Below are 14,138 nucleotides of genomic sequence, written 5' to 3' on the forward strand. Positions count from 1 at the left end.
TTTTAAGTAGAAAAATAATGAACATTATATAATTATTGAGAGCATTAAAATACTAGCTCATGTTACTGCAAACATCAGGTATACTTTATTATGCTTCACTTTGCTGCATTTTGCATATATTACATTTCTTTAAAAACTGAATTTGTGCCAACCCAGTGTCAAACAAGTCTATTTGTCATCATTGTCCTAACAGTTCAAATGATCATTAACACTCTTTAGCAATGAAGCATTTAACTCAGATAATGTACACACTTTACACATACTACTATTGCATACTTAACAGACACAGTATATGTAGTCTAAATAAAATTTTTATATGCACTGAAAATCAGAAAAGGTATAGTTCAATTCTCTTTTTTTTTTTCTTTTTATCTTTTTGACACAGGGTCTCTCTAATGTAGTCCTGGCTATACTGGAGTTTGCTATATAGACAAAGCTGGCCTCAAACTCACTGAGATCCTCCTGCCTCTACCTCCCAAGTGTTGAGATTAAAGGTGTTCACCACTATGCCTAGCCCTCACATCAATATTTGCTTTAATACTGTGATCTGGACTCAAACCTACAGTGTCTCTACGGTACGACTGAAACAAAAAGCAATCTTTGCTTTACAGAGATTTAGACAGGTTCTCACAATGTAGCCCAGGCTGGCCTTGAATTTATATGCTCCTTCTGCCTAAGCCTCCCAAGTCCTGGGAATGCACAGCTATTGAAATCATTCCTAAAAGCCAAATCCCATGACTAGATCATTTCCCAAGAAAATTACCATAGATAAATGACACTAATATAATATAGTAAAAGAGGCCATGGAATATTCTATTGCTTATATCTACTTATACAACTATTTAAACAGAAACACCACATATAGCCTGTACTAACATCAACGTAATGAGTTTTCAGTAACTAACCAAAACATGTTAACACATAATCTCATTTGATCTAATTAATAGCCATTACAGAATTATAGCTTGATTTCATTTATATGTAAAAGGAAAATGAAGTTAGAAAGTTTAAAGTGTATCCTCAAAGTTATAATGAAATACATTTTTTTTTTCTTTTTTGTTTTTCTTCAAGACAGGGTTTCTCTGTAGCCCTGGCTGTCCTGGACTCGCTTTGTAGAGCAGGCTGGCCTCAAACTTACAGCAATCCACCTGCCTCTGCCTCTGCCTCTGCTGGGATTAAAAGCGCGCATCACCATGCCCGGCTATGAAGTACATTTTTAAAAGTGACTTTTAAAAGTAATGCCTTGAATGGCATTAAATATAAAACTAAGCATGGTGTCTTAAGTATGAAGATTTCCCATAAGCCTCTTTGATACTTTATCTGTTTATTTAAGCCCTTCTAATGAATGGTTGTAGGAATTGAAAGAAATCCTCCAGAGTTACTCAGACACTTTTTTTTTACACATTTTTCTACTATATTTGCTAAAATCAGGAATGACTTAAATGTTATTAACACATTTTACTCCTCATTTTTTGAAGAATCTAGTTGAGGCAGTGCAAACCCAGAGGTCCTAAATCCTATTGTAGACTGGTTTACATTACCTCACGATAATCATCTTCCTTTATATGAGGCAATAATAATTTTTAATGTCTCATTCTGCACCAGTCATTGATTACTAGCAAAAATATACTGTATTAACAACTTAAATCCAAATGTTAATCAATGAACCTTTCCCTGTTATTATGTCTATATGTTTATAGAACTACCTCCTCCTGATGCTGAGGCAGAAAGAACACAAATACAAGTTCTGCCTGGGCAGTTAAGTGAGACCCCATCACAATTTATCAGAAAAAATTGTAATAGGGTGGAGATGTATTTTAGTGGCAGGATGCTGTGGAGCAAGTGCTGAGCCTTGGGTTCAAGCCCCCACACAGCACAGGAGTAAGGAAAAGGAGATGAAAGAAATACATTCCAGCTTAGTATCTCCTCTCCATTGTCTAAAGAATCATTTATCTAAAGTTAAAAATCACTTAACACAATGTTAGAACCTGTAACCTACATATATTTACCTTAAAAGTTACATCAAAAAGACAAATATATAGCAGGGCGTGGTGGCGCACACCTTTAATCCCAGCACTCGGGAGGGAGAGGCAGACGGGTCGCTGTGAGTTTGAGGCCAGCATGGACTACAAAGTGAGTCTAGAACAGCCAAGATAACATAGAGAAATCCTATCTCAAAAAACAAAACCAAAAAAGACAAATATACATCAAAATAAAAATAAAGCATGACACTTCTCCTTGTTTTACCCATTCATATAAAAGATTCTTCAAGGATGCAATTAAAAATATCTACTTGTTTTACTCTTTAGTTTTGAGACAAAGCTCTGGCTGACCTGGTGAACTGTCTGGAGATCAGGCTGGTCTCAAACTCAAGAGATCCACCTACCTATCTCCCCAGTGCTGGGATTAAATGCATGTGCTACCATGCCTAGCCCAATTTATACTCATATATACGTATTGTCTTCTGCAGGAGATTCACTAGATCCAGCCCTCTGAATCCACCTAAACAAAGAGCCCAACAGAATTAGGCTCCGCCACTATGCAGCAATGGCCCCTTACTCACCTCCATTCTTTCCTAGACTAGTCTATACTACTCCACAATAACTATCTTGATTTCAGGAGATAATCAAATTTTAAATCTCATTTTTACATTACAATCATCTATCATTTATTAGCAAAAATCCACCATATTATTTAAATCCAAATTTAAATAAGAAATACATACACAAAGAGGAATATAGAGAACCACATGCTTTAAGCAAAAGATTCTTTTGAATATAGGTACTCACCACAGGAACTATCTGAAATAGGTGGTTACTATTACAGTGATCCAATAAACGCTGTCTGGTGAAATTTGACTCTTGACATAAGGGACACTTAAAGGTGGGATGCCCAGAAGAACTGCAAAACAATTCAAATGCAGCATGTGAAATTCAAAACCATCATCAACAACAACAAAAAGGTGCTCCTGTTTTTTGACCAATTGCTGTATACTCATTATTGTGTACTCATTATTTAAACAGTTGTAGTTATTAGATTATTCAACAAGTGATTCAGAGTAGAATCTCCTATCATCTCATTTTATATCATAGTGCTTATCATTTCAGTCCATTTTTTCCTAGCCCCAAGGGGAGGAAAAACTACATCTAATAGTTCATGCCTGTAATTCTCAGTACTGAGGCTGAAGCAGAAACATCCTGAGTTCAAAATCAGCATCACCTATCTAATAAAACCCATCTCCAAACGAAATTTACAAAACAAGGTCCAAAGTTAAGTGTAATCAATCATTCATGTGATACCAAGTCACTATGTGTCCATTCAAGTTTCTAACAATCCTATAATTTATGTTTTGGAAAGCTTCTATGTAGAAACTTAAAACTTTACAGACTCCATGGGCCAGTGAGACAGCGTAACAAGTGAAGGGACAGAAGTTATCTGATCTGAACAAAGTGCACAGTGGGATGTGCTTCACTCCCTTCCCAAAACACACAAAATGAATAATGTAATTTAAAAAGGATTTCCACCTAATTCTAACTTTAATCTAGCCCTAGATTAAGAACCTAACACTAGGGGCTGGAGAGATGGCTCAGAGGTTGAAAGCACTAGCTGCTCTCCCAAAGGTCCTGATTTAATTCCCAGCAACCACATGGTGGCTTATAACCATCTATAATAAAATCTGGTGCCCTCTTCTGGTGTGTGCACAGAACATTGTATACATAATAAATAAATCTAAAAAAAAGAACCTAACACAAAATCCATGCAAAAAGCAAAAAGACACTAATAGTAAAAATGTAGTGGTTTGACTAACAATGGTCCCAAAGGCGCATATATTTAAATACTAGGTCCTCATTTGTTAGAACTGTTTGGAAGGATCAGCAAACATTGCCCTGTTGGAAGTATGTCGCTGGACACACCATTTTCTGCTTCCTCTTCGTGTGTCAAAATGAGAGAGGCTCCAGCTGCCTCGCTCCACCAGAACAGACTCTAATCCTCTAGAGATATAAGCCCTAAATAAGCTTTATCTTCTGTAAGTTGCATTTGTCATGGTGTTTTATCATAACAATAGAAATCCTAAGATGAAGTACTTCAAAACAATCTCAAGTCAAGCATCACTGGGTTTTAATACCTCCAAATGTCAAGCAAGGGACAGTTCAATATTGACACCTTGGCCTGAGTCATGCATGGAGATCTGACCAGGAAAATATATAAGCTCTTACATGTTCTTGAGAGCAACAGCTATTTAAGCCCTGTTTACTTCTGAAGCATTAACTTCTAGCACTACAGTTAGTGACTTAACTGAATAAATGTTTGTTTTAAAAATACAGTAACTGGGCTGTAGAGATGACTCAGCAGCAAAGGGCACCTGCCACCTAGTCTGACAACCTGAGTTTAGTCCCCAGGATGATGGAAGGAGAAAAACAACGCCTGCTGCAAGCTATCCTCTAGATATCCATATGTGTGTAATGTGGCATGCATGTATGTGTGTGTATGTACACATACAAAAATCATCAAAATGAATAAAAAATATTTTTAAATAAAAATCTAATAACTAGTCTATGTTAGAACCTACATGCTGGGATAGATAGATGGCTCAAAGGTTAAGAGCACTGCTTGTTCTTCCAAAGGTCCTGAGTTCAATTCCCAGCAACCACATGGTAGCTCACAGTCACCTATGAGATCGGGTGCCCTCTTCTGGCATGCAGATGTACTTAATAAATAAATAAATCTTTAAAAAAAGAAAGAAAGAAAGAAAAAGAATGAAGCTACATGCCTTCAACTCCAAGTTCTCTAAAGTCTTAGGCAAGAGGCTCATGAATTTAAGGCCAGGCAAATCTATACAGCAAAAATGTCTCAGAGAAAAGAAAAATCTATCATGAATAAGAGTTATAGCTCAATGATATATAGTGACTGCTCACTGCATAATGCATTTTCAAACCCTAAGTTAAACTCTTACTACCACAAATAATAATCATCTGTTATATTACTCAATATTATTTACTAACGTAGAATTTTTAAGAATTTACCTTGTATTCTCTTGGTAAGTTTCTGTATTATCAGATGTAGATGTTTCACTCCTATTACTTAAGCACAAGGGAGAAAGAATTAATACTTCACATAATAAAACACATCAGGGCTTCATTAATGGGAACTGTTTAATCAAGATTACCAGCCTGAACTTCAGGGGCTGGAGAGATGGCGCAACAGTTAACAAAACTTTCTGCTCTTGCAGAGGATCCAGGTTCTGGTCCCAGCACACAGCCATATCTAACTCCAGTTTCAGAGGATCTGATACCCCTTTTGGTCTCTGTAGGCACCAGGTATACATCAGGTACACATGCAGGAAAAACATCCCATTTTTTAAAAAGTCTGAAATACTAAATATTCTTGGCACTGCTTTCTAAATCAAGTAAGACTGTTTAAGTTCTCATTCATTTACGCCTTTTAAAATAGATGATTACAGCAGGACAGAGTGGCACACACTTATAATCACACCACTCAGAAGACTGAGGCAGGAAGATCATAGGTTTGAGGCCAGCCTGGACTGTATATCAAAAAACAAACAAAACAAGCAAAAGCAGCCAAGCATTGATGACTCACACCTTTAATCCCACTCTTTGAGAGGCAGAAACAGAGACAGGTGTATCTGTGTGCATTTTAGGCCAATCTGGGCTACAAAAAGAATTCCAAGTCAGCCACTACTGCATAGTGAGACCCTATCTATTATATTTTTGGTTGTGAGCCTAGCCTTTAACGGCTAAGCCATCTTTCCAGCCCATGAGACCCCTATCTCAAAAGCAAACTTTTATAATATTCATGTATGAAAGCATAAATTTGAAAACAGAATTTTAGTTACATAAAATCTTTTTCCTTGGAGGCTGGAGAGATGGCTCAAAGGTTAAGAGCACTGTCCTTCCAAAGGTCCTGAGTTCAATTCCCAGCAATAACATGGTGGCTCACAACCATGTATAATGAGATCTGGTGCCCAGCCCTCTTCTGTCATGCAGGTGCACATAAATAAGTAAGTAAATAAATAAATCTTTAAAAACTATTTTTTTCCTTAACCAGTAATGTTCTTTTGGAGGTGATAAGGGGAAGTGAGGGCTAGGAGAAGGCCTAGAAATGTTGAGCAGGCTGGCTTCAAACTCCTGATTCTCCTGCTTTATCCTCCCAAATCCTGCATTATAGACACATACTTGGCCCCTGTTAATCTTTCTTAACGGGTATGGGTGTTTTGCCTGTACATGTAAGTCTATGCAGTACCTGCAGAGGCCAAGAAAGGGTGTGGTGTCCACTGTATCTGAAGTTATAAATGGTTGGGAGCCCCATGTAGGTACCAAGATTCAAACCTAGGTCCTATAGAAGTGCAGCCAATGCTCTTAACTACTAAGCCATCTCTCCAGCTCTCCTTGTTAAATTTTTGAACCCTGGGGCAAACTAAAATATTTGTGAACTATTGTCATTTATCTAGGATATTGTCGAAGACCGTGGCTTCCAAAGTAGAGTAGGTTTCACAAAATATTTGAACTTCGTTAATGCTCATTACTTAAGAAAGTTAGGAATACAACAAACTAGGCTTCATTAGCACACTTCTCTAATACACTGACTATCCTGACAATAGCTACTTGTACTCTATGCCAGAAAGTCAGTGTCATATGCAATAGTAGATAGGGTGTTCCATTTAGGAGCTGTAACTAACATACAATAGAATTGCATCAATGTTGTGAAGGTTACAAAAATAAGTACTTGCAGGCTTTGGGGCTTCTTTTCCAGTCACAAGCCTACTTCCAGTGTGGGGGAACACCTTTTTCCTTTTTTCTTTTAGATTTCATTATATGAAATGTGTGAGAGAACAGGTGACCTCAGAGGCCAGAGACATCAGTTCCCCACAGAGCTGGAATTACTGATGGTTGTGTGGTGTGTACAGATAAATGGCACAGGTGTTTCAAATCAAAATACAGGTCCTCTGAAGAACAAGAAGTGACCACCCCCAGCCCGCAAAATTTATCTTGCCAGGCATCATGATACCTACAATCCCAGTACTCAGAAGCCAACTCATCAGTTCCAAGCTGGCTCAAAAGTACCTAAGGCAGACCCAGGCATGGTGCCGCACGCCTTTAATCCCAGCATTCAGGAGGCAGCGGTAGGCACAGTGCTGAATTTGACACCAGCCTGGTCTACAGAGTGAGTCCAGAGCAGCCAGGATTCTGTTACACAGAGAAACCCTATCTGAAAACAAAATCAAAACAAAAAACAAAGAAAAAAACAACTACCTAAGCCACATGGCAAGATCCTGTCTCAAAAAAACTAAGGTCTGAGGCTGTTGCTCATTGGCACAGTTCCTATCTACAATATGTAAATCACTGGGTCCCTGCCTAATATCTAAACACCATAACATCCCACCCCATGCCCCAAAAAAAGCAAAATAACCATTTAAAACTCTGCCCATGTCCATACTGAAAATTCATTAAGCCACATATATACTCCAAATAAGATTTAGCAGTAAATAAATAAAGTTTAAAGGGTTTAACTGGAATATAAACTACAATTCTACCGACAGAAAGAAATTCTAGGTCAGGAAATATTTCAGAGTAGCAAAAAAGAAAAAATCAATTCAAAGCTTTCCAAACAGGCCTGAAACCAGACTTTGATCCTCAGATCCCACAAGGTGACAACAGAGAACCAAGTCTGGAGAACTATCATATCTATCTTTAATCTATCTATCTGATAGATTGATGAATCATTCTAGCTAACACACACATACATACACACACAAATAAATAATAGAAAGTAAAAGAATTAAAAGTCTACCAGCTGAAATGGTTAAAAGCACTAGTTGTACCAGGCAGTGATGGTGTATGCCTTTGATCCCAACACTCAGGAGGCAGAGGCAGGTGGATCTTTATGAGTTCAAAGTCAGTCTGGTCTACAGATTAAGTTCTAGGACAGCCAAGGCTACACAGAGAAACCCTGTGTTGAAAACAAACAAAACATCTAAAAAGAAAAAACTAGTAAGTGGGCAGTTAGCAGGAAGGGCCTCAAGATATCCTGTGGCAACTGTCGTCAGAATGGGGAAAGAGATGCAGTAAGAATTTTGATTTCTTTAAAAATACAGACATATTATGGTTCTTCTAGAGGACCTAGGTTCAATTCCCAGCATCCACATGGCAGCTCACACCTACCTATAACTCCAGTTCCAGGGGGTCTATCTGACACACTCACACAGACATACATGCAGGAAAACATCGTATCAACACACATAAAAATAAATCAAAATTTTGCTGGTCATGGTCATACACACCTTTAGTCCCAGCTTTTAGGAGGCAGAGGCAGATGGATCTGAGCTTGAATACAAAGCAAGTTAGGACAGCCAGATCTAACACAGAGAAACCTTGTCTAGAAAAAACAAAGAAAAGTCTTCCAGCTGAGCTGGCAAGGTGTAGGCTGGGTGCTAAGGAAAAACAGTACCACTTATAAAGGATGGTGACGAAGGTGTGAACACCATGTAAAAATTATACAACTTAATCTAACCTACACTAACATTAACTTTCAACCCTACCTTTAAAGAGATGAGAAAACTAAGGCTGGGTGTGGTGGCGCACGCCTTTAATCCCAGCACTCGGGAGGCAGAGGCAGGCGGATCGCTGTGAGTTCGAGGCCAGCCTGGTCTACAAAGTGAGTCCAGGACAGCCAAGCCTACACAAAGAAACCCTGTCTCGAAAAACCAAAAAAAACAAACAAACAAACAAAGAGATGAGAAAACTAAGGCACAGTTTCTTGATAAAGTCAAACAACTATGAAATAACAGCTGGAATCTTAACTTCAGACTTAGTGTGCATGCAAACAAGTGTGTGTTCTTTTGTTAATTCACTCATCTCTGGGGGACTGGAAAGCTACTATAGGGCATCACACTATAGCCCAGCCCTATCCCATAGCACTTGGTTCAAGGTCTTGCAAAAATTGATTTGTCTGGCCTTGAAAGTCCAGGCAGGGGCAGGCGTGGTGCAAGCCTTTAATCCCAGCACCCAGGAGGCTGAGGCAGGCAGATCACAGTGAGTTTGAGGCCAGCCTGGTCTACATATCAAGTCCAGGACAGACAAGGTTACATAGAGAAACCTTGTCTTAGAAAAAAAAAAGTCCAGGCTGGCAATGAATTTGTGATTCTCCCCCTTTAGTCTCCTGAGTAGCAGGGATCACCTAGCATATCTCTATAGTTTTCATTTTATTGTAGTCATTCACTTACTTTTGGTTAGAGGCAAGACATACATAAAGTTGGCCTAGAACTCATCATATAGCTTTGACTAACCTTAAACTCATGGCAATTCTCTTGCTTTAGTCTTCTGAATCACAGCTGAGTGATATTATACTCAGCTAAGATTTCATTGTTAACAAGTTAAATATCTTCTAAAATAGTAAGGATAGATCTGGGGCGATGGCCCAGTGTTCAAAGTACCTACTGTATAAGCATGAGCCTGTGAGTTTACATCCTGAACATTCATGTAAAGACAAACGCACAGTAAAGCACTCCTATAAGCTAATGCTGCGAAGTCATACACAAACGAATCCCTGGACTGTCTTGGTATCAGAGAGCTCCAGGTACAATGAAAAACTATCTAAAAAATGACAATGGAAAGCGGGCATGGTGGTGAACACCTTTAATCCCAGCAATCATGGAGGTAGAGGCAGGCAGATGTCTGTCAGTTCAGGCCACCCTGGTCTACAGAGTCCAGAATAGCTAAAGCTTGCCTTGAAAAACCAAAAAAGAAAAAAGAAAAAAAGAAGAAAAAAAGGCAAAACAAAAAAAGCAACTGAAGATTTCTGACACTGGCCTCTGCTCCTACCACCAGCACCACCAGAACACACATACACATGCACACATACGAAAGGATGAAATAAGAATGACCAGTGACTGTTAAGTCCCTTAATTTTGATGTTGGATACAGGAGACAGTTTGTGTGGTTGTGTTTTTGCCGTGGTGTAGTTATCTATTACCTGTGTAGTTTTGGTTGTAGCTTGTCCCTTTGGGGTGGAGTTTTCCTTCTAGTAATTTCTGTAAAGCCAGATTTGTTGATAGGTACTGATTGAATTTGAGTTTGTCATGGAATATCTTGTTTTCTCCATCAATGGTTATTGATAGTTTCGCTGGGTATAGTAGTCTGACCTGGCATCTGTGGTCTCTTAGGGTTTGCAGGATCTCTGTCCAGGCCCTTCTGGCTTTTATGGTCTCTGCTGAGAAGTCGGGTATGACTCTGACAGATTTACTATTATATGTTACTTGGCACTTTTCTCTTGCTACTTTTAATATTTTGTTGTTGTTGTTCTGTATATTTTGTGTTTTGATTATTATGTCACAGGAAGTTTTTCTTTTCTGGTCTACTCTATTTTGTGTTCTGTAGGCCTCTTGGATGTTTATAAACATCTTAAATTGGGGAAATTTTCTTCTACGATTTTGCTGGAAATGTTTTCTGGGCCTTGGAGTTGGGCATCTTCTATTTCCTCAATGCCTATTATCCTCAGGTTTCATCTTTTCATGGTGTCCTTAATTTTTTGGATGTTTTGTGTCAGGAATTTTTCAGATTTAGCATTTTCTTTGATGGTTGCTTCAAGACTTACACAATTGTATCTTCTATTCCCAAGATTTGTTCCTCCATCTCTTGGATTCTGTTAGGGAAGCTGACCTCTGTGTTGCTTGCTTTCTTCTCTAAGCTTTCTCTTTCCCGCTTTTCTTCTGTCTGTGTCTTTATCATTGTTTCCATTTTCATATTCAGATCCTGAACTGTTTTACTGATTTCCTTCATCTGATTGTATTTTCCTAAATTCCTTCCAGTGCCTCTCTACAGGCCTCTTTTATGTCTTCTACCTGTTTGGCTGTGTATTCCTGCATTTGTTTGTGGATTTTATTTGTTTCCTCCATTATCATCTTCATTACTAAGGATTTGAAGTCATTTTCTTGTATTTCAATTGTGCTTGAGTTCTCCAGGTTGCTTTCCTTGGGATAGCTGGGATGTGGAGATGTCATATTTTGGGGGGTTTGGTATTCATGTTTCTACACTGGCCTTTAGTCATCTTGCTGTGTCTGATGTTGGGAGGTAGCTTCTGGAGAGCTTCACTGGTCGTTGAGTGCAGTTTGTTGGTGAGTGATTATAGGTCATGGGCCTTTGCCTGTGGTGGTCAGGGAACTTTTCCCTGGGACAGGTAGGTGTCCTGGTTTTGGCTCCTGAAGACTTTGCTCCACAGCCTGGGCTCCTCACTGGGTTAGCCAGAGTAGGTAGGTGCTGGTGCTCTGCAGCTTCAGTATCAATTTGAGGTAGTGTTAAGTAGAGCCTCAGGGCTTTGGGTCCTAGGCTCAGATCACAAAGCGAGCCTCAACAGATACAAGAAGATTGAAATAATACCTTGTATCCTATCAGATCAACAGATACAAGAAGATTGAAATAATACCTTGTATCCTATCAGATCAACAGATACAAGAAGATTGAAATAATACCTTGTATCCTATCAGATCACCATGGCCTAAGGCTGGACTTCAACAACAGAAATAACAAAAAGCCTACACACACATGGAAACTAAACAACTCTCTTCTTAATGACACTTGGGTCAGAGAAGAAATAAAGAAAGAAAAATTGAGGACTTTCTGAAAATCAATGAAAATGAAGGAACAACATACCCAAATTTGTGAGACACATTGAAAGCAGTGCTAAGAGAAAATTCATAGCACTAAGTGCCTTTATAAAGAAATTGGAAACATCCCACATAAGCAACTTAATGACACATCTGGAAGCTCTGGAATAAAAAACAGAAACACCCAAGAGGAGTAAATGTCTGGAAATAATCAAACTCAGGGCTGAAATCAAGAAATTAGAAACAAAGAGAACAATCCAAAGAATCAACAAAACTAGGAGCTGGTTCTTTGAGAAAATCAACAAGATAGACAAACCGTTAGCCAAACTAACTAAAAGGCAGAGAGACAGTATTGAAATCAACAAAATCAGAAATGAAAAGGGAGACATAACAACAGACACTGAAGAAATACAAAGAATCATAAGATCCTACTTTAAAGGCATATATGCCACAAAATTTGAAAATCTAAGGGAAATGAACAATTTTTTGATCAATTCCACTTGCCAAAATTGAATCAAGAACAGATAAACCAACTAAATAGTCCCATTCCCCCTACAGAAATAGAAGCAATCATTGATAGTCTCCCAACCACAAAAAGCCCAGGGCCAGATGGTTTCAGTGCAGAATTCTACTAGACCTTCAAAGAAGAGCTAACACCGATACTCTTCAAGCTACTCCAAAAGATAGAAATGGATGAAACATTCCAAATTCATTCTATGAAGCCACTGTCACTTTGATACCTAAACTTCACAAAGACCCAACAAAAAAAGAGAATTTCAGACCAATTTCTCTTATGAACATTGATGCAAAAATAATCAATAAAATTCTCACAAGACGAATACAAGAACATATCAAAGATATCATTCACCATGACCAGGCAGTCTTCATACCAGGCATGCAGGGATAGTTTAATATACAGAAATCCATCAATGTAATCCACCATATAAACAAACTGAAAGGGGAAAAAAAAAAAAAAAACACATGATCATCTCCTTAGATGCAGAAACAACAATTGAAAAAATCCAATACCCATTCATGTTTAAAGTTTTGGAGAGATCAGGGATAAAAGGCACATACCTCAACATAATAAAGACTATATACGGCAAGCCAATAGCCAAAATCAAATTAAATGGAGAGATACTCAAGGAACTTCCTCTAAAATCAGGGACCAGGCAAGGCTGCCCACTCTTTCCATATCTCTTCAATATAAGTACTGGAAGTTCTAGCCAGAGCAGTAAGACAACAAAAGGAGATCAAGGGGATCCAAATGGGAAAGGAAGAAGTCAAATTATCCCTGTTTGCAGATGATATGATAGTATATATAAGTGACCCCCAAAATTCCACCAGAGAACTCCTACAGCAAAATGGCTGGATACAAAATTAACTCAAAAAGTCAGCAGCCTTCCTATATACAAATGACAACTGTGCAGAGGAAGAAATTAGGGAAACTACACCCTTCACGATAGCCACAAGCAATGTAAAATATCTAGGGGTAACTCTAACCAAGCAAGTAAAGGACTTGTTTTTTGAACAAATTTGAAAAAAATTTCAAATCTCTGAAGAAAGAGATTGAAGATGACATCAGAAGATGGAAAGATCTCTCTTCTTCATGGATTGAGAGAATTAACATAGTAAAAATGGCCATCTTACCAAAAGCAATTTACAGATTCAATGCAATCCCTATCAAAATACCTACACAATTTTTTAAAGACATTGAAAGATCAATTCTGAACTTCATATGGAACAACAAAAAACCCCGAATAGCTAAAACAATCCTGTACAATAAAAGATCCTCTGGAGGAATTTCCATACTTGATCTCAAGCTGTACTATAGAGCAACAGTAATTAAAACAGCATGATACTGGCACAACAATAGGCTGGTTGATCAATGGAATCGAATCGAAGACCCAGAAATGAATCCACACACATATGGTCACTTGATTTTTGCTGAAGAAGCCAAATCTAGTCAATGGAAAAAGGATAGCATCTTCAACAAATGATGCTGGTCTAACTGGATGTCTACATGTAGAAAAATGCAATTAGATCCATATTTATTACCATGCACAAAACTCAAGTCTAAATGGAGTAAAGACCACAACATAAAACCAGAGACACTAAATCTGTTGGAAGAAAAAGTGGGGAAAAGCCTGGCACATTGGCACAGGAGACAACTTCCTGAACAGAACACCAACAGCCCAGGCCTTAAAGTCAACAATCAATAAATGGGACCTCATGAGGCTGAGAAGCTTCTACAAGGCAGGAGACACTGTCAACAGAACAAAGTGACAGCTTACAGACTGGGAAAAGATCTTCACCAACCCTACATCTGACAAAGGTCTAATATCCAAAATATATAAAGAACTCAAGAAATTAATCACTAAACCAAATAACGCAATTAAGAAATGGGGCTCAGAACTAAACAAGAGAATTCTCAACAGAGGAATACTGAATGCCTAAGAAACAAAAGAAATGCTAATAACATCTTTAGTCATTAGAGAAATGCAAATCAAAACGACTT

The 14,138-nt window shown here is 38.3% G+C and overlaps 1 protein-coding gene across 4 annotated transcripts in view; it reads right to left on the minus strand.

Moving 5' to 3' along the window:
• RNF138 (ring finger protein 138) overlaps positions 1-14,138 on the minus strand; it is a 32,983-nt gene that overhangs the window by 3,948 nt on the left and 14,897 nt on the right. For all 4 annotated transcript variants that reach the window (XM_084779115.1, XM_084779114.1, XM_084779113.1 and 1 more), the window contains 2 exons: positions 5,025-5,081; positions 2,790-2,901 (listed from right to left, as the gene is read on the minus strand). In XM_084779115.1, the coding sequence (XP_084635241.1) occupies positions 2,790-2,901; positions 5,025-5,081 (169 nt within the window). The remainder of the gene's footprint in view (positions 1-2,789; positions 2,902-5,024; positions 5,082-14,138) is intronic.

Source organism: Acomys minous (genome assembly GCF_964271855.1).
Source record: "Acomys minous genome assembly, chromosome: 4".
In the NCBI taxonomy this organism is placed as follows: Eukaryota; Metazoa; Chordata; class Mammalia; order Rodentia; family Muridae; genus Acomys; species Acomys minous.